Source organism: Quercus robur, chromosome 7 (genome assembly GCF_932294415.1).
Source record: "Quercus robur chromosome 7, dhQueRobu3.1, whole genome shotgun sequence".
Taxonomy (NCBI): Eukaryota; Viridiplantae; Streptophyta; class Magnoliopsida; order Fagales; family Fagaceae; genus Quercus; species Quercus robur.
In genome coordinates, this window is record NC_065540.1 from 35,604,728 (window position 1) to 35,629,915 (window position 25,188).

The 25,188-nt window shown below is 38.0% G+C and overlaps 1 protein-coding gene across 2 annotated transcripts in view; it reads right to left on the bottom strand.

Annotated features, from left to right (window-relative positions):
* Window positions 1-9,655: 9,655 nt before the first annotated feature.
* The window catches only part of LOC126693235 (uncharacterized), a 41,210-nt gene continuing 25,677 nt past the window's right edge, over window positions 9,656-25,188 (bottom strand). For both annotated transcript variants that reach the window (XM_050389144.1, XM_050389145.1), the window contains exons 22-30: window positions 21,963-22,075; window positions 21,756-21,849; window positions 17,994-18,213; window positions 17,556-17,686; window positions 16,296-16,442; window positions 15,834-15,962; window positions 14,093-14,191; window positions 10,882-10,920; window positions 9,656-10,290 (exon numbers count right to left, since the gene is read on the bottom strand). In XM_050389144.1, coding sequence (XP_050245101.1) covers window positions 10,132-10,290; window positions 10,882-10,920; window positions 14,093-14,191; window positions 15,834-15,962; window positions 16,296-16,442; window positions 17,556-17,686; window positions 17,994-18,213; window positions 21,756-21,849; window positions 21,963-22,075 — 1,131 coding nt within the window. In that variant the 3' untranslated portion in view covers window positions 9,656-10,131. The remainder of the gene's footprint in view (window positions 10,291-10,881; window positions 10,921-14,092; window positions 14,192-15,833; window positions 15,963-16,295; window positions 16,443-17,555; window positions 17,687-17,993; window positions 18,214-21,755; window positions 21,850-21,962; window positions 22,076-25,188) is intronic.

Sequence of the window (25,188 nt, forward strand, 5' to 3'; positions counted from 1 at the left end):
GAATTAACAAGTTTTAAGCCCAAGTTGTTAATTAGATTTATTATGAATAAACCTTGTTAAAACAAACAAACATTAGTATCATGCACAGCGGAATAGTAAATAAGACAAGATATGATGATCCAGGAAAACCAATGAAACAAGCTAGTTTGACAGTAAAAAACCTGGGGGGAAACCTTCCCGAAAAGCAATTCATTATAGTAAAGAGAAGTTTCAGATCTACTGCTCATCTACTTAGAATGCCATCTTGGGTCTACCTACTCTCAACTCATGGAAGGCCGTGACTTCGACCTACCATCTGATGATCAAATTCCTCACCGAGTATGGAGTAGGAGAGGTACGTAGGGACCAAGTGACAGCACGTGAGTGCTACATAGCGATGCTAGAAATGGATGACCATTTACAAACCATGAGCATAGAAGAACAGCGGACAATTGCAAAGCCCGTCGAGAGATTGTAAGAGATACTCCTCAATAACTCAAGCCCTGAGCAAACGATTAGAATCGGCACTCTCGCTAGTCCGCCAATTCGTCAGGCACTTACCACGTTTCTAAAAGAAAACCAGGACGTCTTTGCCTGGAGCCATGAAGACATGCCCAGGATTGACCTTTCAGTCATGGCACACGGGTTGAATGTGTTGCCCACTTTTCCCCTATTCGTCAGAAGAAGTGAGTGTTCACCCAAGAACAAGACCGAGCCATAGCGGAAGAAGTCCACAAGTTGCAAGATGTAGACTTCATTAGAGAAATTTACTACCCCGACTGGCTGGCCAACGTGGTGATGGTCAAGAAAGACAACGGGAAATGGAGGATGTGCATAAACTTTACGGACTTGAACAAGGCGTGCCCTAAGGATAGCTACCCTCTCCCGAGGATTAACATCCTAGTACAGCTCGACACCAGTTATTAAGCTTCATGGATACTTTTTCTGGCTACAACCAGATCAAACTGGACGAAGCTAATCAGGAGAAGACTTCATTCGTTACCAGCCAAGGCCTCTTCTGCTACAAAGTAATGTCGTTCGGCCTCAAGGACGCGAGCGCAACATATCAAATGCTTATGAACAAAATGTTTGCACATCAAATTGGAGGAAATGTCCAAGTCTACGTTGACGACATGCTAGTGAAAAGCTTAAGGGAGGATAACCATTTGGACGATCTCAATGAGACCTTCGAGACCCTCCGCTCTTACAACATGAAACTCAATCAGAGCAAGTGTGCGTTCAAGATTATGGCTGGAAAGTTCCTGGGATTCATGGTGTCTCAGAGAGGTATCGAAGTCAACCCAAACAAGATCTAAGCCATAATGAAGATGGCACCACTAAGGAACGTGAAAGAAGTACAAAGCCTCAACGGCAAGGTAGCCGCACTGAATAGGTTCGTGTCAAGGGCAAGGGACAAGTGTCTACCTTTTGAGTGGATGGCTGAGTGTCAACAAGCATTTGAGGATCTGAAGGCCTGCCTCTCTTCCCCACTGTTGCTAAGTCCCTCCAAACCGAAGGAAGAATTATTCCTCTACTTGGCTGTATCCCCAGTTTCCATCAGCACTGCCTTAGTCAGGGAAGAAGACAGGGTGTAGAAGCCCGTATACTACACTAGCCGAGCACTCTGAAGCGCAGAGGAAAGGTACCCATCGATGGAGAAGCTCGCCTTCGCTTTAGTTACCGTAGCCTGTAAGCTCAAGCCCTACTTCCAGGCCCACACTATGGTCGTCTTGACTGACAAGCCTCTACGACGAGCAATGAGTAATCCCGAAGCCGCCAAACAAATGGCGCTATGGGCAATAGAATTTAGTGAATTTGACGTACAATTCCACCCCAGTACTACCATAAAAGGACAAGCAGTCACTAACTTTATTGTAGAGTTCACCAATATGGAAGGCTAGGGGCCAGAAGAACATCCTCAACGGATCATCCACACGGACGGGTCATCTAACAAGCAAGTTGGCGGAGCCAGTGTAGTACTCCATTCCCCAGAAGGGGACAAAATCGAATGCATGGTTCGTTTTGACTTCCCTACAACAAACAATGAAGCAGAGTACGAAACTTTAGTAGCAAGACTGGATCTCGCTAAAGCCGCCGGAGCAACAAGTGTGATTATGTATTGCGACTCCCAGGTGGTCACCAATCAGGTGAACGGTGATTTCGAATGCAAAGGGGAAAAGATGAAAAAGTATCTGGAGCAGGTGAAGAGACGAGTAGGCAAGTTGCAAACCAAGTTCGTCCAAGTCCCCAAAGAAAAAAACGAGAAGGCTAATCGCCTTGTCAAAGCCGCCTCAGCGGAACACATGCTTATCCCTAGTAAGGTACTTTCTTTTGTTCAGCTCTCACCTTTGATAGATGACGTTGGCATGTAGGAAATAGACTCGAGAAGCAACTGGACTACACCAATAGTTTCTTATTTGAAAACGTGCACACTACTTGACGATAAGGAAGCCGTAAGAAAGTTGAAGGCCCAAGCCGTACGATTCGTTTTGATAGAGAACGTCTTGTACAAGAAAGGCTTCTCCTGCTCGTACCTAAGGTGCTTAAGCCCCGAAGAAGCAAACTATGCTATGAGAAAATTCCATGAAGGGATCTGCGGGAACCACTCAAGGTCGCGGTCATTGGTGCATAAACTAATTCGGGCTGGATACTATTGGCTCACCATTCAGAAGGATGCCCAAGCCTATGTCAAAGCCTAGGACAAATGTCAGAGGTTTGGCCACGTCATCAGACAACCAACAAAAGAGCTCACTCCAATGACGGCCCCATGGCCTTTTGCTCAATGGGAGTTGGACATCATGGGCCCATTCCCAATAGCGATGAGACAGTTGAAGTTCCTAATGGTCGGCATAGATTACTATACCAAATGGGTGGAAGCTGAAGCCCTGGCCACTATCATAGAAAAGAACATACGAAGCTTTGTATGGAGAACATCATCTGCAAGTACGGCATACCTAAAGTACTGATCTCAGACAACGGAAAGCAGTTCGACAACGACTCGTTCAGATATTTTTGCTCGCATTTGGGGATCAAGAATCACTATTCTTCACCTGCCCATGCTCAGGCCAATGGACAGGTTGATGTAACAAACCGATCCTCAAACAAAATCATCAAGACTCGGCTCGAGGAGGCAAAGGGTATATGGCCAAAAGAATTGCCAAGTGTTCTATGGGCATACAGGACGACGGCGAGGACACCTACAAAAAAGACACCATTTTGACTAGCATACGGAAGCGAGGCTGTCATCCCAGCTGAGGTCGGACTCATAAGCTACAAAGTGGGAAACCATGACGAGAGCAAGAACGATGAAGCTATGTGTTTGTAGCTTGACTTGGTAGATGAGGTCAGAGCAACAGCTGAACAAAGATTAGCGCGGTACTAGAACCTCATGGCGAAGCACTACAACTCGAGAGTCAAGCACAGAGACTTTCAAGTTGGAGATCTCATCTTGAGAAAGGTGACAGGCATTACAAGAGATCCCTCCTAGGGAAAGCTAGGGCCTAATTGGGAAGGACCCTACAAAATCGCTTCATGGCAGAAGAAGCGAACCTACCACCTGGAGACGCTAGACAAGCAAAAGTTGCACCACCTGTGGAACATAGAGCACTTGAAGAAATACTACTAGTAGACAACAGCACAAAGAACAACACTCCTCATTTCCAATTTACTTCTTTTTAAGTTAATTTTTATTATCTATAGTACTTCCTAAGCCCAAAAGGCATTTTTTTATTCTTTCAAGAACAATTTTTTACTTATGCACGCATCTATCATAATAAGAGGAGTTATTCAAATATGACCTATGTGTATGTGTATGCCTCTACGAAACTACATCCGTGACTAAAGTCCACAAGTGGACAAGTTCATCCCATGGGGATACCTTGAAATTATTAAGTCCACAAGTGGACGAGTTCATTATTAAGTCCACAAATGGACAACTTTGTTATTAAGTCCATAAGTGGACGAGTTCATCCCATGGGAATGCCTTGAAATTATCAAGTCCACAAGTGAACAAGTTTATTATTAAGTCCACAAGTGGACGAGTTCATCCCATAGGAATGCTTTGAAATTATTAAGTCCACAAGTAAAATAGTTTATTATTAAGTCCATAAGTGGATGAATTCATTCCTTAGGGATACCTTGAAATCATTAAATCCACAAGTAGACGAGTTCATTATTAAGTCCACAAGTGGACGAGTTCATCCCATGAAGATGCCTTGAAATTATCAAGTCCACAAGTGGACGAGTTTATTATTAAGTCCACCAAAGGATGAATTCATCATTAAGTCCCCAAGTGGACAAGTCCATTATTAGATGCCCAAGTAGACGAGTTTATCATTAGGTCCACAAGTGGACAAGTTCATCGTTAAATCTATAAATGGACGAGTTCACCAAAGTAGACGGGTTCATCCTAATTATTCACCAAGTCCTTTAAGGGACAAGTACATCCTAAAAGATGAACGGACATACGGATATCTCAAAGTAAAGATCAAAACATAGCAAAAAATACTAAAGCCCAAAAACAAGGGCATTTACTACTGTTTGGAAATAAGAGTGGATACATGAAAAAAAAAAAAAAAAAAACACACACACACACACACACACACACAACAACAACAACAACAACAACTAAGAATTAAAGCTAAACATTCGGGGCGTCCTAGGTAATTGGGTTCTAGGCATCTTGAGTAGAGGAGTTTGGGGCATCCTGGGTAGCGAAGTTCAGGGCGTCAGGAGCAGGAGGGTCTTCAGCAGACGAGACCAAGGGAGTGACGGGCTTCTCAAGGGCAGGTTGAGGAAGGACCACACCGTCGTCTTTCAGTTCCTACTCTATATGAGTGGAATCATCGGTCTCTTCTCTGACGATGTCGCCAAATGCAGGAGTTGTCAGTGTAGGGTCGTCTATGGTGACCTTAGATAAGTCCAAGTTTGGGTAGATAGGCCCAACCTGTTTCAGGCAATCTTCAAACCCGTCACCATAGTACACCGCGCATGCATTGATAAAAGGCTGGGAAGCCTTGAACTCTACTATGGCGTCAACCCTAGCCATCTCGACCTGCCCAAAAATGGCCGTCAGCTCTGCCTCCAGATTCATCTTGGCCTCTTGCACCTTCTCTTGGAGAATGGATTCTTGCTTCAGTTTTTCAATAACAGCCATCAGCTCCTTATTAAGGGTGCAGACGGCTTCCTTGTTTTGGATATCTTGAACCTTCCAAAGTCAATGGATCACTCCCTCTCCGGCGACGCACCTGTCTTGGAGTGCCTTGACGCCTAGAAGAAAAACAACCATTAGCAAGAGAAGAAAATACGAAATAGAACAAAGTATGAGAAAAACATACCCTGTCAAGGTCGAAAAGACCCGACGCCCCTAGGTCCTCTATCAACTACTCAGCACAAGGGTCCAAATCCGTCTCCTTGATGATTTACTCAATCATCTCAATGGCATGTTCCTTATGCGTGAGAAGACGATGTTCAATTCCCTGGGTGACGAGACCAGTTAATGTCATTAGACCTTTACCAGCTCCATGGCTAGGCTTGGGGGGCGACGGCTGCTTTGGTTGTTTTTCAACAATAGGAATGCCCACTCTTTTCTTAAGCAGACGTTCATCCTTCCCGTTGCTCTTCTACTTGGACATTCCCTTGCCAACACCCTTCGGAGCTGACAAGGAGGCCCCGTCCTTCTTGCACGCCGCAATTGATGCCCTTAGCAAGGCTCTTTGCCTCACTGCCTCCATTTCTGTGAAGGGTAAGAGACGGACATTAGATAAGCAGACGTAAATAAGTACAACGGGAAGAAAGAAACTAAGGAATGAGAACTTACACCGTTGGGAGTATGTGTTTAATTTACGAGCTGTAGGCATCAACACAGGACCACCGCAATAGGCGTGCAATGTATCAAGGGTGATCAGGTCCCTGCACTTCCTCTCGTCAAAAGGTATCTCAAGCACCCGACAGATGAAAGCCTCCTGCTCGTCAGTTATACGTGGACGAATGCTATCTGAAAAGGAAAAAAGCAAACGACGTTAAAAACTTAGACAAATAAATAAAGAAAAAGTGAAATGACGGACGGTGCTAAACCTAAATCTTTGACAATACCCCAAGTTTTGTCAAAACCATGAGGCATCATCACCCACTCTTCCCGATGTCATACTCAGTCCGTCCTTTGAACAAAAAAGTATCTACCCTTCCAATTTCTATTGGAGTCGACATGTCCGACACCAACCTAAATGTCTTCTTCCTTGCTGCAAAATGGTATATCCCCTGAGACGAGGAGATATGTTAGGGTTTGTAGTACCAAAAGAACTCGTCCAGTGTAAGTTGACGATTCCCCCCACTAAGAAGACCTCATAGGATTTTAGCCCCTATGAATATCCTTTAAGCATTTAGGACGATTTGGTTGATGGAAAAACCAAGGAAAATGGCCAACTGACGGTGTAGCGCTGTTAGAGGCAATCTCAATCCTGCCGCAAACATGGCATCATACATGCCGATGTCCACGGTCTTCCCAGAGTAGCACTTTTCATACTTTCCAGGCAGACGGATTGGAATGTTATCAGAGTAGCACTTTTGATACGATCCCTTAAGTTATTAAAAATTTTGGTCGTCATCGTCGGCTTAAAATCATTGACGGTCCATATCGAGGGAAGAATGAAGGGACGAGTATGACCATCCCCTGGGCTTCCTGAACTTCCCTCCACAGAAGCACCCCTGTCGCTCTCATCCTCATCCTCGTCAAAGATCCCCCTCATTCTCTCCTTCACCCTTGTCATACTCATTCTCATCCTCATCTCCTTCTCTTTCCTCTACTTCATAGTCTTCCTCCTCGTCGACAATAGAATGGGCAAACGGGTCCCTCTCTGATGACCAGGACAAGCCTTTCTTGGGCCCATGACCTGACGAGAAGACTTCGTCATAGCCCGCTCCCTCACGGACTGACGACGACTGCTCACTTGTCACTTCACTATCTCCTCACATCTATTCCCCTACAAGTGACGAAAGTATTCTAAGAACCTAAGTTGACAAGTCTCTCTATAAAAGTAATGAACATCCAAAAAAACAGAAATAGAAAAGGAATGAAAAAAAGAAGAGGACTTACAAGGTTAATAGACGAGTTTGTAGAGGTGACGGGATCAGCAAGTAGACGGTAGCAAAAATGACAAAATGATAGCTCTCTCTCAAGGTTTGCAAAAGATGAAATAAGGAAAAATGAAAAGAGGAGGTGAACTGTTTATAGGACAAAAATACACGGGAAATGAAGCAACCCTCTTGTTTAGAAACAAGGCCAACGAACTTGTGCCATGTGTCCTAGCATTTAATGATAGCTACTCAAGAAACCATTAATGAGCACCCCTTTTCCTGAATAAATAAAAATAATAGAAAAGCTATAGATTAAACTCCATAACCCATCAGCTAAAGCCGACGGAGCCATGGAGTAGGGGGCAGCTAATAAGGGTAATTCTAAATCAATTTAAACTCGTTCACATGCGATGAAGCCGACAATCCCAATAAACCCATCAGTCTTTCCTTACGCATCCAGTGAAGACGAGAAAGGCGAACTCCACCTCCACACCCGACGACATCTATGTGAGACAACCAAAATGCCGAGGCAGGATAGGAAGCTGACAAGGAGAAAAAAACTTGTGATTGGTCCAGCATGGCCTTACTTGGCCTCCACGAATGTGTATATAAGGAAACATCTTGCGCCCCACAGTTAACCCTAATTGAGAGGATTCTTACAAGGAAATGATCCCACAAAATACGCATATTAATGAGGATCTTCCCTATAAGGAAAGGCCCTCTCCACCAAGGAACAAATGTCAACTCTACACTACTATAAAAACTCCAAAGCCCTCACAAATCGAGATACGCATAACTTATCCCAGCTCTGGCACTCTAAAGTTGTGAAAGTTCTTTGACTTAACCTTCGACGGGTATTCGGCCAGTACCACACTAGTACTCTCTGTAGGGTCTTCTTTTTCTGTGTTGTTCAGGTGTTGTCTCGGGCACGTGAGAACCATGTAGCTTACTGACGATTTTCGGCATCATCAACTACTGTTTGTGTTTACTGTGACATAACCAGCATATTGCTAAAAACTGACCACTGGTTGCCCAGGAAAACTAAGGACTATATCACCTATGGATGGATCAAACTCCACAGCAGGCAAGAAAATCTGCAATAGAGATGTGCAGATTATGACCATGACGATCCATGGTTGAGATTGCATGACTTGGGAAAAAGTGGAGCAAAACATCAAGGGAGAAGGAAATTTCTTTGTTATGAGATACTATACTTGTGCTTGATTGTGATTCTTCTTATGGACTTGTGTTTATATAAGGAATATAGTCCTTGTGCTATTGGTTAACACTTAACACATAAGACAACAAGCAAAAAACTCTATTTTAACCAAATTGAATGATTTATATATATATATATATATATGCTGAAAAGGATATAACTTTCGTATACAGCTTAAAAGTACAAATAATAAGGGTTTGCTTGGCATCTGAATTCAAACAACAATTTTCAGAGTTTAAACACTGAAAATTGTGGGCCAAAAAAAAGTGTGTTTAGTAGGAGTGTTTTGAAAGATTAAAAATTTATGGTGTTTAAACACTGTATTTTGGGAATACATCCAAAGCAATTTTTAGTTTTTGAGTAACAATGTTGTGTGTTATTGTTGTAAGTATTTTGAAAAGCATGTGACTCACATGATTTGACAATACACAAACCGAACAACTTGGTACACTCTTTCTTTCTTTCATGCGTACAATAGCTCTCTCTCTCTCTCTCTCTCTCTCTCTCTCTCTCTCTCATGCGAACAGAGACCATTTGGACTATTCTCACCAATTACTTCTCTTACAACAATCTTCTCTCTCTCTCCCTAATCAAATACAATAGTACCAACAAAAGAAAAAAAAATGTACATGTCAGATAGTTACCACATTAAAAATAATAATAATAATAATACTTATACCAAACATACAATTGTGTTTTTTTACTTTTGAAAATATGTTATTAGAAACATGGTATTAATGCTAAGTTTGCTTCTCTCCCTCCTTTCCCTCCTTTGGTGTTCAAGAAGGTAAGGAAGGATATGTTTCTACTTTTAATGATATCATGCATTATAAAAATAAATAAATAAACACTTGAGTAAAATTGAAGGTAATGATTATGACACACCATTTATTGCACACATATTTATTTACTGTTCACACTGCCACATAAACTGAAATCATGTTACAAAAAATATGTACAAGAGTATGTAATAAGAAGTATGTAACAAGATTTAGCCAAATTTGAGTTGGGATGGTCTAGATGTTATATGGATTTATTCTCATGATTTGCATTTATGAATAACTATCTTTTATTTTTTCCTCAAAAAAATAAAAAATCTTTTTTTAATACCTCTCATAGACCTCGCAAAAGTAGAAATTTGTGCATTGAATACGATATTTTTATATATTTAAAAAAAAAATTAATTGGTATATTGAGCAAAGAGTAAAACTTAGTTATAGTACTTTAAATGCAGCACATTAATCTTTCCAATTAAATTCAAACACTTAGTTGTATTAATCAATAAAATACAAATATTATTATATTTTTGAAGAAAAATTAAATTCAAAACGACCAAGAGTTGAATTTAATTGTAAACAACTAAGATTTTGCATACTCACAGGAGATCATAAAAATTTAATATATATTCATGTGTGTTCTAATAAGTATTGTTGTTTACTCCCAAAAACAAATTACAATTTAGGAGATTTGCCTCAACTGCATGCAATAAAAATCATCCAGACAGGGCCGGGGGTGAGAGTTACATTTCGATAACAATTGAAGACTATTGAACGCAACATTTCTATACAAGTTAAATTCTCTATTCTTCAAGTTTTTTTTTTTTTTTTTTTTTTTGTTATTTTAACTTGCAATTGGGGATGCAAAGTAAGTCCAAGTTCTATTCCAGTTGCCACGGTAAGTGGCATACCTCTATAGATCATTTTGAAACCCTGCAAAATCATCCTCCTCCCAACAGAAATCAAGCAAATGCAGTGCACGACCTCTAATACCAAAACATATACCTTTCTTTTCTTTTCAAGGAGAAGAGATTGAGGCTTAGGAATTTACATTGGTTCTGCCAAAACAAAAAATAATTATTACTAAGTCAATATAGCAGCATATCGTTTGGAGCGGAATTCATTCTTGAATCTGATCAGGTTTTGAGTGAACTTGTCCCTATTTTTCAAATCTAAGCTTCGAGTTATGTCTGCCATTAGTTTTTCAAAGCACAAGGAAAGATGCTGCTGTTGATCCGGCGGCTGCACAATGATAATTAAACAAGACATCAGAAAATTAACACACACGATTAAGCCTTGGAAGCCAAATTACAGGTAGAGGTGGTCCCTACAAAGTGATGGTTGACAGGTAGTGCATCTATCCCACTAGAAGATATGGGATTAGGGGGAATGTAATCCATTAATAGCTACTAGATTTCCAATAGAAGGTAACAACATTCGAAATAATTTCTATGGATGCAATTAAAATCACTTTGTAGGGACCACCTCCAACATGTATATTATTGATGAGAAAACGTAACTTGAAGTAAAACAATATTCGGAATGATTTCTATGAATGCAATTAAAATCACTAAAATTGAGAAATAGTAAAGATAGTGATAATGGGGTTAAACGACGAATATTAGTGAATTTCAAGAAAAAGCATATGGTGAAACAGTCAAGTACATGTTAGAGGGGCATTACATATTCCCATTACACCATATACCCTCCAAATTCCAGATAGTTTTATCTTATGGATTAATAAAACAAGTTAGGCATGCTAATTGAGGGCTGAACAAGACCTTAGTAAGCATAGGTAATGTATGAACCAAAGTGTTCAAGTATTAGACTTACATGTGAAGCCAAAATCTGACCCTTGATGTTTGTCAACGTCTGCAGGAAGTCAAGTTATAAAAGTTATAATACAAGCACAGTTGAAAGAATTGATAAGGCAAAAGTGAAGGGGAACAATGAACACAATCAGACAAGCCTCCTGACTCTTCCAACCCTGCTTTCCCCTCGGCACAGGGTGTGGCAAACAGAAAATGCAAGTTTCATTATGTTCTTTTTTTTTTTTAATAAATAATGTAAGAACTTTTTATTAAAGAATAGCCAACCCAAGTACACTGGAAATGTACTACAGTGGCAGAAATTAAAAACCCAGATTATATTGATCAACTAGAACAAGAGGGACAAAGAAGAACATGAAGGCAAAACTAAGCTCCATTCAAGGAGAGTATAGAAGGAAAAAAAAAAAAAAAAAAAAAAGGACTTTATATCAAGGATTGATCGTTCAGAGTCCTCAAAGCATTTAGCATTCCATTCCCACCATAAACACCAAAACATACAATGCAACACAACTCCAGAAATCTATATTTCTCTGTCTTCCAAACTTACCCTACCAAGAAGCCAACAACTTAATAACTTTATACGGCATAACCCAATGGATACCAAACAAACAGAATACCATAGACCACAATTCATATGCTATCAAGCAATGAAGAAGAAGATGATCCACCAATTCCCCACATATTTTGCACATATAGCATCAATCAAGCACTACAATATGCCTATTCCAAAGATTATCTATAGTTAAAATCTTACCTAAAGTGGCAGTCTAAGAAAGGAACGCTACTCTAGGAGGAACCTTCGTTGCCACACCATTTTCCAAAGAAAAGAAATGACAGAAGAAGAGGATAGAGCGTAATAAAAACCTCAAACCTCAAAATCTTTTCTCATTGCTGGCTTCCAGCAAACCTTGTCAGCACCCGTAAAAATCAGTAGTTTTATTACGTTCTATGCCTCCTGTAACTTCAAAATTTACTAAAAATCTCCATGCTCTTCTAGATTTCCTCCCTCAATCTTTCTAATCCTTGACTCTCTGAAACTGATCTCTCACACCAACTTTAATCTTCTCATAAAGGTGCCTTCCTCTCTTAAAAGAGCTGCTTTTCAACGTCATTCTAGTTCTTTCTATTCTCTTTCTAAAATATTTCCCACTTTCTGAAAAGTAAAGCTCTCTCCTATTCAAAAGTAAAATTAAAACTTTTGACTCATAAAAGCCCAGTCTGTCTCTACCCCAAATCTTGGCACAAGAGCTGTGATGTGGCATCATAAACAGAATAATTAGCAATGGTTTTGGGATTGATTTTGTATCTTTGCTTCATTTGGACTGTGAGATGAAGATTGTTTCGAAAAGTTGATACAAAGGAAACCTTAAAAATTCAGTTTCCATAACTAATCAAGTTATGCAAACCAAAAAAAACCTAAGAAATGAATATATAAAAATAAAAATTCCAAACCTAAGAAAGTAAGAAAAAGTAGTGTATGGAAGACATGCACGGTTGGCCCAAAAAATAAGGGAGCTCTCTTTGCTTGTGCCCCATTTCCCCATCACCTAATAAAAAATCTCAATCAAATATGCGTTAAACCCAAATGATAGGCTGACCAAGAATCCTATTCTATCATCCATTCCTGATTAAAACAATGTTCTTAATTGACCACTATTTATCTAAGGTCAACTCAAGTTAATAACAAAACTAAAGTATATTGAAAGTTGTTCATTCATGAATAGCCTAGAGCACTAGCAGGAAACACAAAAAGGACTAAAGAGAACTTCATTCTTGTGATCAAATTGGATAGAAGAAGCAAGAGCTACTGGAAAGCCATTTCTTTTCAATATTAACATGAACATAAATTTTATTGAATTGAAAACATAATCTAAGTTGAAAAGTTAAATGAATAAGACTAATTTTTTATTTTAAAAAAGACTCATATTTTATATATAACTAGGAAATCCTATGTTGAATCTTTTCATTGTGAACAATATTGCACATAAGCTGAACATGTTTTAAGCTTTCAATACATCACCATCGAGCTAGTTTTGCTTTCATTTTAGTAGGGACAGGGATTGCATTTTCCCTGTTTTGGTTGGGCACCTCCCTGCCAATAGGCTAGGTAGAATGACAATCAGAAGTTTGAACTGAGTTCAGGGCAGGAACAAGGTTAAATTAGCCTTGCCCAGAACCAGATACAAAACCAATGTACCCACATGCACGCATATACTAGCATATAATATCCACAACCATTTACTTTGTGAAGTTCAATTTAATACATCAAAAGCATCTAGACTAAAGAGACCAAAATGATTCCATAAAATTCCTTGAAGTAAATTTCAAATTCCAAATAGTTACCAGGGGCCGAATTATTTTAAAATCATGTTTCTCATTAGTGGGCATTACAAGAGGATTTGTGACGATATAACTGATTACTCTCAGTGCTTTCTTTTTCTTCTTCTCGGGGGAGGGGGGTTGGGGTTTGTAGTCCCTATTTTTGCTCACCAATACTGGATTGGCTACATAATGAACATATTCCAACCAAAAAAGCATATTCTACATATTGAGGATGGTCATAGTCATTAAAAACAAAGATGGAAACATGGGCATCATAGACATTGAAACATGAAGGCATTGAAATAAATAAGAATGAAAAAAGCTTACCCTGAACATTAATTATTACATCAATCTAACTTACCCTGGCAAACGGCAAGCTATCCATACATTTTCTATAAACTATAACATTATGTTGGCATGTTTTAAGGAAGCATCAATTAACCCACTCAGATGCCAATACAGAAGTCAAATGTTCAATTCTATCTCATATTAACAAATATGATCCCGCCAATGAGCTCTAGCTCAACTAGCACCTCCTTCCCTTGCAAGTGCTTGGTGGAGGGTTCAAGACCAATTGGGTGCATTGCTTACCAATAAAATAAAATAAAATAAACTTATGATCCCAAAGAATCTTCACTTATATGAAATCCATAAGCAAAGAACAAAATCTTATTAAAAGTCCTGTAAGACACTGCTTATTCATATAAATAACTTTCCATCAATACCTCTTCAGATTTCAGTGTCCAACCCTCAGTACCTATGTTGTAGTAATGCAACTGTATGGATAGTTGGACACCGTGATACAGCCTTAGCAAGTAATGATACAAACCCCATAGAAAATATAGAACAGGAAGCAAAAAAGGCAAAAGGTAAAAGAAGTAGGAGGGTCTTACCTCTTCATTGATAAGTATCAAGCTCAGCATTGGCCTGCTAAGGTTCCGTTGGTTGCCACCATCCCCAAATATAATAATCTCAAAGAGGGTACTCAATATCTAGAAACAAAAAGACATCTTTGTTAATGAAGAAACCAGGAGGTAAGGTAATGAAGGTTCTTAGGACTCCATACATGCTCATCTATTACAGCATTATCCTAATTATAAGAAACTCAACAATTACTTATAATCCCCTCTTGAATTTGAGTAATCAACTATATTACATGCAGTACTTACCAATACTTCACTATACTTGGTATACTTTTTCTTTTTCTTTTTCTTTTTCTTTTTTTCAAATTAAAAGATTATCCACCCTTTTGGAGTGTCCAGAAGCATTGCCCTAACCATATCATGTCGTATCAGTGTGGGAGTGGTGAAGGGTCTAGATAACATAGGCTAACAGTAAAAAATGCATTGCAGAGACAAATCATGTGTGGCTGATTTCTAGCAATGTCTAAGACTTCAATGGTGATGAATAGGAAGTGCAAAAAACTGACCAGCCTACCTGCCCTGTGTGAACTGCAGTGAAATGCTCAGATTTTGAGTATAGTGGCCATGATTTGGACGGTTTTGGATTGTGCTTTAAAAAGTACTATTTTATCAGTCAAAAAGTTTCGGAAAATTATACTTTACACCCCTAAACTATGACCCCGTTTACACTTACCCCCCTTAAACTATGAGAATGCACACTTCCCCCCCCCCCCCCCCCCCCCCTAAAACTATACCCCCTAAACTATGAGAATGCACACTTTACCTCCCTAAACTTCAATCGCTTTTACACTTACCCCCCTAAACTATGAGAATGCATACTTACTTCCCTAAATTATTATCCCCGTGATGGGATGCAAAGTGTTACACGAATAATAGTTTAGGGGGGGTAAGTGTGCACTCTCATAGTTTAGGTTTTAGGAGGATAAAGTGCGTGTTCCCATAGTTTAGTAGGGTAAGTGTAAAAGGGGGTATAGTTTAGGGGGGGTAAAGTGTAATTTCCCCCCCAAAAGTTTCATATGTTTTCTGAAAATGCAACTTTGATTTTTTAGTTACATACTTCAGTCACCTCAAATGAGTTCTATAATATTTTCCAAATTACATTATAGTCTAGTAGTTTAGAGATTTGATTTTTTGTATATGCTTTTGTCTGACTATTTTTCTGTTTTTGTTTTGAACAGATGGTGCAGGCAAATAAACATGTGCTGCAGAGCTTCTGATTTTTTTTTTTTTTTTTTTTTTTTTTTTTTTTGGAGGGGGTTGACCTGATAGTAAGCTTGGAGGTTTTTTTTTTTAATTGGCCCATTTTGATGTCAGATAGATGTTGAAGGCCTAGTTACAGGAGCTGAAAAAAGGGTTCAAGTCATTAAGTCAACCTGAACAAAAGAGCTCAAGCCAATAAATCCACCCGAACCTAAGGGCACAAGTCATTAAATCAATCTGACTGATTACAAGCCACCCTGTCAGTTTTATAGGTGTTTTAGTTTGGCTGCTGTTTGGATTCTCTCAATCCAACAAGTGGGCCGGTTGAGAATTCCTCCCCTAAGCAAGCCTGTGCATAACCCTAGTTGTGAATTGTTTTACTGAAGAATTACTATTTCATACCTCTCTCCCTCAATATGAGAAAAAAAAATATTTAAAAAAAAAACCTGCGAGTTGCATTGCTTACTTGATGTAATATAAGAATATTAACACAAGTATGTAGCAAACTTACTTCTTGGAATAAACCAGGGCAATTAGTAATGTGTTGAGCAAGACACAGAGCAGCAGGTGAACTGGGTGACTCTCCAGTCACAATGTCAATAAAATAAAAAGTAGCCAATTTATCAACTGCAGATGCGCACTGCAATGACATTTTAAGAGTTGATTATTAAAAGGAAACACATCTCATAAATAGTCTTATGATATAATCATAATGCTTCTAGAATAATTATTTATGTAACAATCATAGTTATTTTAATGAGTAAGTTTTGGCCCAAGGGGAGAGGGAATGGAAGATTTAAACTAGTGACCAGGCGTGGCCCCTATGATACCTACGGGTTTTTGTTTAATAATCATTATTATAGGTAACAGAGAAATCATTCTTGCATGTTATAAGGATCATGAACATGCTATAGCAGAAGAACAAGTCACAAAGGAATCTGTAAAAGTTAAAAAGAGAGAATGCTATACAAACCTGTGTCGAGATATTCTCAATTAAACCTTTAAGGCCTGCTTCAAGAGATCCAACAATATACATAAATGTGCTTGTATCTAAATTTAAAATAAAAGCCATATGGCTGTTGAAAAGTATCTCCAAGAATGCAAAGTAGGCTTGAGCCAGCTGGAAAGAAACAAAGAGAAAGTACAAGAAAAGATTAGATCTGCGTGAAACATGAAAGATAAGAACGTTGCAAAATGACTTCTGAATATTCTGTACATGATGTGAACTTTGACCAAGTGCGTGCAAAATTTGTTGTCAAGAGTTTTAACCTCAAATAATCCTTATAAACTGCCAATTAAAATAATTCTTTCAGTTATCCATCTGAGGAAGAAGATAACATAAAATAGAAAGCACACATACTAAAGTATCAATTACTAAATGCTCTGTAGTCATTACTCAAAAAATGCATTGTGCATTCAGTAAGATGAGGTCAGGCATTTTTCTCTGAGTAGTCCTTATGGGTGTGTTGCTCTTAGGGTCACTCTCAGCAAGTTTCTTTTTTGATAAGTCACTCAGCAAATTTCAGGCCCTATACAGCCTCCATTGGTCAGGCCATGCTTCAAATGATCATAATTGGTTCAATTATAAGCTAAAAAGCAACCACCTTCACCTATAAATAGCTGAACAGCAAGTTTAATTAGGATCTTTTCTTCAGTCATTCAGTATTTTAAGGGGTCTACAAGAATGTACCAGATCTTGAATCATACTCTCAGTGAGAACAAGTCCATGAAGTCATTAATGCATCTCTTTTGAGTCCCTTACTACTGACATCTATACTTATAAAGTCTTTCAGAACTGCTTCACGTTCTCATTGAGCTACTTCATTCTCTGCATCATTACTCCTTATCATGCCCCTTTCCAAAACCCATATTCTTCCCCACAACAATCATTAGCACTTAGAATTCAATTGGGCATCTTTTCTTTCCTTCCCTACTTATTTTCTAGTCACTATAATCTTCCTATTCTATGGTTTTCCATACCCTAAATCCTATCAACTAAAATTTGGAATGGGTTAATCTCTTCCATTCAAAATTTCAATTTGTTCAGGACCCTGTGTGCAGATTGGTGCTAGTAAGTTTAGTGTGAATATGTAATTAAGAAAAATAAAAAATGAAATACCTCAGTGATGCAGGGAGATCATACATTGAATGGAAGGGGCCAGTAGGAATAGTTCTCTCACAAACATCACTGAAATCCTAAAGGAACAATATAACTCAAAGCTAAAGTTTATACCTTTCGAAATTTTAATACATCAGCCAAAGGAATAGACAATATCATTCGGAGAGCAACATCTAAAGCATCAGCAAGAGATCTATCACCATAAAGTTCAAACACACCAAAGTTCACATAGTTCCCAGCGAGTGCTGCCATACAGAAATGAACCCCATATAATGGTCAGTTGATGTGGTACCATCTTTAGCAATGTAAATAAACATACTGAGTAGAACTGTTTCTTTAGTCACTTTTCAATATTCTCCTGTGTCTCGTGTTGCTTAGATACATGACATCCTTAAGTATAAGACCTCCAATTATTTTAAAAACCTTGTTAAAAAACTTCATATGACAAAGAAATAAGAGATGATAACAACTTCGGTTGTCAGGAAACCAGTTCAAGCTGGGCATGCAAGTATATAGTGGCTTTCAAAAAGACAGAAGAAATAATCCTCATACCTCTTGTAAGAATGGTCAAACAAATCCATATTCCCTTGTATTTGAAAGTATACATATCTGCTGCATTCTGAAGGGGCAAAATCCTTGATCCATAGGCTACGGTCAGTTTGCTGACTTCTCGAAAAAGCAGTATGCCATTAGGAGATGATGAATCAAAAGCCAATCTCTCAGATTTATTCAGCACCAACTCAGCAATAAATTTCAACAATGGAGTTGTAACCTATACCATGGTTTTCTGTCAAAAATTCCTTTGAACAAATAAAGGAGAGTTCAATTTCTTCTAATTTAAGATGCACTTGATGAGATGACTAGGTCAGATCATAGGAAGTTGATTGCATTGAAGTCACCATTAGATGAACTTCGTCATGAATTTAGGGAAAATTGACAAACACAACAGTATAGTACAAGGATAATTATTTATTTCAACACAATCAGAACAAGGAAAAGACTTCAGCAGATACCCACAACTTCCAACAGATTCTGCCTCCAAAACATGCATAAAATATCTAAGAAAAAGATAATTTCCAGCAAAGTTGATGCAAATAATGTGGAAAGTAGCAGTAATGTTTTATTATCTAAAATACCGATCAAAAAAAATTATCTAAAACTTTCACAAAACAAGTAAACGAACTTTTTAAGCACAACCCAACTATTGGAATTTATGACCTATAATAAATTACAGATTGTCCCAAAAGCTTTTAAGTTGTTAGAAAATTGTGAATTTAATCATTTAACCAATATTCTAACAGCCTTGATATCAATGTTGTTAAAAGCACTGAGCACACTTAAGCGCAAAGGCCTCCTGGAGCCTAGGCGAAAAGCGCAAGTGCACGCCTGATCGATGTGAAGCGCTCGTTGAAAAAAAAATTTAATAAATTAAAAAAATTTATTAATGGTCAATACAACAATCAAGTGATCAATTGATCATATAAATTACAATAAAACATTTTATATAATTTATATAACATTTATATAATTCTCTTGTGCTTTACAAAATATATGCAACCATGATATTTGATGGCCATGATTACAAAAAATGGTTGAATCAAAATAGAAGTATAGAACCAAAAAGGCAAAGGCTAAAAAGTACTAGACGATTAAGTAATGCTATCTTTGCCTAACAAAATCAATGCAAATATACAATGCAATCCTAATCTACATAATCATCATCCTCATTAAGCAAGAGACCATCATCATTGTTTGACTTGAGCGTTTGTTTGTGTGGCTGTAGTCCAATAGGTCTAGAATATCTAAAGGGGTAGGCTTAGGTGTATGGTAGCACACCACACTATTAGTTTTTATATATTATATCAATGGCATATATCAAACATATTTAGATCTAATGGCTAAAAATCAAATCAAGATTTTTTTAGGAAAAATTAACAAAAAGCTCAAAAAAGCAAGTTTTGCGCTTAATAAAAAAGCTCTAAAAGGCATGCCTAAGGCGTGCTTTTCTGAGGGCACCTCACTTTAGAGGAAAAAGCCCCAAGGTCTGTGCGCTCTGTGCTTTGCACTTAAGCGCACTTTAAGCATGCTTTTAACAACACTGCTTGATATTACTTAATTTTTTTTTTTTTTTTTACCCTTGTGAGGGTATACTTCTAATTTTCCTATTATTTTCTAGGTACAAGGAGGCCCTTTATCCACATTACGGGTATAATAAAACTATAATCTTGGCTGTTCCAAGGCAAGCTGCATAATAAGATGGTAGAGGTTTCATTTTTCTGATGGGAGAGTGGATAGACTTGAGAGCATAAATCAGGAAAAAAACATGGTATGTAACCCAACAATCCTCAAGATATGCTTAGAGCCTAGCATCAGGTGTTCTAAATGCTAAATTTTAAGCATTTAGAACACCAAAACCTCACCATATCAGATGTTGCAAATGCTAAAACTAAATAAAAAATTTTATTCCATCTCTCCCTCTCTCGTTTTGCTTTTTGCCTAGTGGAGATTGGTGTGGTTGCCGGTGGAGATCAGTGGAGACCGGAGTGGTTGCTGGTGGAGATCGTGGGGTTGTTCTTGATGTGGAATGGGTTTAATCGTTGGATTTGTTTGGTTTTGGAATGGGTTTTGTGAGTTGTGATTGTGAACGGTGAGTTTGTTCTAGTATTGGGATCAATTTGGTGTTCTTGTTGATGGGTTTTGATGGTGGTGGTGGTGGTGATGGGTTGTGGGTTTGAGCCTTTAAGGTGGTGGTGGGTTGTGAGAATGGTGGTTGACTGTTTCTGATGTGGTGATTTTTGTGGGGATGATGGTTGACTGGTTTATGAGAGAGAGATGCAATTAGATGAAGGGAACCCAATAATTGTTGTAGAGGCTGGTACTCTTCATTCAAGTTAATCAGTGGTAACTGGATATATTTTAGGGAAGTTTGACATTGTGGCCAACTTTTATTGTTCTTCTTGGTTCCTTGCAAAGTAGGCGGAAAAATGCAGGAAAGAAGGCGGGAGCAGCAAAGGAAACTGGAAGAGCTATCAGCTATCACATGATATCACATGAAAATAGAGAGATAAAAATGAATAAAATAAATTAATAGCACATGAAATAGAACAATTGATGTGGAGTGTATTGTCAAATGCTATATCAAAGTAGAAAAAGTGAAGTATTTGTGTGTTAAAATAGGATTTGGATACAACACCTAATGCTAGTGCTCTTAGAATAGATCACCTTGACAGGAGTGATCAATATGTCAGCAGACTGACTCAATAACACTGCCCAGAGGTGTTTAATAACTTTGTACTGTCTTCTGTAGGTCTAGCGTGGTAATCCAAAACTGGGCATACCATTGACACGGTCTGACAAAAGTGTGATACCATCAGCTATTGGCAATATTTTCATAGTGGAAAGATCAACTAGGTCTATCCATGAAACAAGATAGTTCCCAGTAGCCAAGGCAAGCTCAAGTAAACATAAGCCACACTTCCTACATGAAAATTCAAGGAAAACTCAGGAGCATATCACCATGATAAGGTGCCTATAGGACAGGCGTTTAGCTCTTGTCAGCATCCAGCCTGGGGACTGGCATCCATTGCTGTGGTAGATTTATATATTTGCTTTTCAATGTAATGAAATCATTTTGCCTACATTTTTGTTAGTCTTCTCTAATTATGATAACACAATTCTAAGGCAAGGTTACCCAATTAACAAGCTCAAGTAAACACAAGCCACACTTCCTACATGAAAATTCAAGGAAAACTCAGGAGCATATCACTATGATAAGGTGCCTATAGGACAGGCATTTAGCTCCAGTCAGCATCCAGCCTGGGGACTGGCATCCATTGCTGTGGTAGGTTTATATATTTGCTTTGCAATGTAATGAAACCATTTTGCCTACATTTTTGTTATTCTCTAATTATGATAACTCATTCTAAATTAGACAATTTAAATTATACATAAACTAGTATTGACAAAGTCCATGATTTTATAACAATGTATAAATATCCATTACATCAAAAGACTTCCAATTGAAGTGGTTAGCATAAGATGAACTTAATTTAGTATCCAAAGGGGAGAGGATAAGGGCCTGACTACAATAGTTATTATCACAAATAATTTTAGATCTTAATATTACAAGGTTAATTGCTATATTTGGATTGTTAAAACATCAGAAATTTATCACCGTAAACAAATTCTGACTAAACAAGCACAAAATGAACTCAAATTCATTTATAAAATCACCAGTTTCCAGAAAAAGGTAAAATCAATATCATTTCATGCAGATCAGTATGTACAAGGGGATCAAAAGGGTAAATTGCAAACCTCTGGAGTATCAGTCCAATATGCAATGGCTTTCAAAAGAAGTGGCAGGCGAGCCGGATACAGCCAATCAAAAAGGAAACAATATGTTCTGTGACTACAGAAAGAGTAAGAAAAAAAGGACCATACTCAGCCTCAAAATAAGAAAGTAATAAATAAAAAATTTTACAGCCATTGGCAAGAAGATGCCAAAAATTAAACATTACCAACCTCTTAGTCGCCATTGCTATTCCTCTTAGATCCCGCATCAAACCAATCAATGCATATTTTACAGCGTCTGAGTGGAATGTTGCATCAGATGTTGATTCCAAACTAACAAAAACCTTAGGTGGCATAAACACCAGAACAAAATTCAATATTATTCAAGAGAAAGAAGCCAATCAAATGCATATCGACACACTAGCATAAGCCTGAAGAGTTAAGCCATTCAATTAAATATAACATGAGTACATAAGACAGCAGTAATCCAAGCACAAGATGATAACAAAATTGTTGCACAAGCAGACTTAAGCGAACGCAACCAGAATTTAACCATCAGTTCTGTTATGAGTAATATTTTATAAGTCACGAGGGTAGTTTGGCCATATTGCCTTTAATTCCTAATATATAAATAATAGATGGGTATTAGGGTTAGTCAATTTATAATCCTTTTTTTTATGACGAGGAACCCCCTCAAGGTATGGTCCAGTGGTGAAGGGGCAAACCCAAATGCCTACACACCTCCATTGAGCAGGCATCGAGTAAATCACAAAATGCCCAAGCTAGAAGTCGAACCAGAGACTTTTGGATTTACATTACAATTAGTCCAGGCACTAACCCTAACCACTGAGGTATCCCCAAGGGGGGGGGTGTGCGGGGGGAGCAATTTATAATCCTGAGCCAATTATTGGTTTCCATGGCATCAAAGCCTAATGTAAATCGCAAACCCACCACCACCAATTATATCCGACCATCACCAACAACTCATAAACAACAATCGACCATTGCAAAACACCCATATACCATAGTCAACCACTGATCAGTCACAGTCAAACACTGCTGACCACAATCAAACACCACCTGATCCATCATCACAGTTGTCCTTGTCTCCTGCAGACACACTAAAGCCCAATATCAAGAGCCCATACCTCCGATTTTAGCTGGCTGTTTCAACCTTTTCTTTTGTTGTTTTCTGTTTGAATTCATAAATGTGTCACACTGTTTCACCTGTCTTTCTTGAGGTAGTTGTTCCCTGTTAAACCACAGATTGGGTAATGGTGATTAATATGGTGTGGTTTAATCCACTGATATCCTTGTGTGTTGGTGGCCTGTCAAATGACCAAATTGGATGTTCCGATCATGGAGTCTTGCAAAGTTGGTAAATTTATTCTTATTTATTGTGGTTAATGGACTTTATCCCTTAATTGGAATTTGGCTGGTGTCGTGGAGTTGAAGAAAGAAATGAAGCCTCTTTTTTCCCCTTGAATTATTTCCACTGACCTCCATTAAATTAAGTACTAACAATTATGCTCAGTGTGCAAAGTCAGTAGAAGTATTTTTGCTAGGTAAGTAGAAATTTCAGTATTTGGTGATATATCCCCCTGAATCAAGTGCTTCAAAATATGCTGATTGGAGAGCACAAGATGCCAAAATTCATAGGTTTTTATGGAATAGTACAGAACGAAGAATTAGTAGAACCCTAGTTTTCATATCATGGCATAATTCATCAATCCTCTTATATTGTAGATTATTCTTAAACTTTTTCCCATGTCATTAAGATTGCTTATGTACGAATTTAATATCACTAACTGCTAACCTTGGTCAACCATTGCATCAGTTGAATATCAAAAATGATATTGCAGGTTTTTTAAATTTATAGGTGACATTCTACATGAAGTAACCAGACAAGTTTGTTGCTCTGGGAGAGTTTGAGAAGATGTGTAAACTATGCAACCCATTATGATTTAAGCAATCTCACCCAGCTTAATTTGGTAAGTACAGTGTAACAATGGTCCGATTTGGGATGAAAAATTGTGAATGTGATCACTCTGTTTTCTCATATACTTCTGAAAGAAGGATGATCTTGTTAATCATTTATGTTAGTCACAAGAAGAGAATTATTGAGCAAAAGGTGTTTCATCAAGCATCATTTCAGACTAAGGATCTAGGAAAGTTACGTTACTTCTTAGATATTGAAGTAGCACGCTCCAAGGGATAAATAATTTGTCGTACAGGAAATACGTGTTGAATATATTGGAAGAAACAAGTTTTTGTTAAGTTCAGAACTAATAGAGACCCATATGGATACCAATATCAAATGGATATGGATAGGGGAGAGTTGTTATCTAATTCAAGAGTGATGCAGTCCACAGTAACCAATGGTTGCTGGAACTGATTTAGAGAAAAAAAAAAAAACAAAAAACAAAAACAAAACCAAAAAAAAAAAACAAAAAAAAAAAAAAAAAACAAACATACAAAAGAATAGAAAGAGTAGATCAAGAGACAAACCCAAAATAGGGCTGTAGAGAATGATTCTCTAAATTAGATATCTTAATTGGTAAAAGATGATCCCATACTTGACAACTTACACAGTAAACAATCTCCCTAGTTCCATGATCATACAGTCAAAAGGTCATAAAAAACTATTGACTCAAATTAGGACTTATTGACTAACTTAAATTCTATTACAACATAAATAAATAAATAACTGACCAGACTTCAAGAAATATTAAAGATATCTTGGAAAAATCAAATCTGACTGGCTGCATCAAAAAGACATGTTCTTTGATTTCTAAGTTGAACTACCTCACTATTACCCAATCAAATATATACTTTGCAGTAAGTGCTGTGAGTCAGTATATGGTTGTACTTCATCATCCATATTGGGAAGCCATTCTTCGAATTGTGAGACACCTTAAGGCTTATCCTGGACGTGGACTTTAATGTAAAGCCCATGATCATTTGCATGTAAAGGCTCTTACAAATTCAGATTAGGCAATATCACCCTCAACTATGAAGTCTACCACAAGATATTGTCCTCTCCTAGAAGGTAAATTGATCAATTGAAAAATTAAAACACTGAGTGTTGTGTCCTGCTCCAGTGCAGAGGCTGAATATAGATCCATGGCTCATACCTTATGTGAGGTTATACAGATTAAGCATCTGCTAGTGGAATTGAGATTTGATGTACAATTGCCCATGACCATGTATTATGTTAACCAAGTAGCAGTTCAATCACTTCCAACCTAGTGTTCCATGAACTGAACAAACATATAGAGGTAGATTGCATCTTGTTAGAAAGGGAGTGGAGAGTGGCTGACACACCCATATGTCTCTACAGGAGCCCAAGTTTCTGATATGTTCATGAAACCACCATGCGATGATTTAGATTTGTTAAGTAACAAGCCCAGACTTTTTGATAAATATATGCCCCAGCATGAGAGGAGTGTTATGAGTA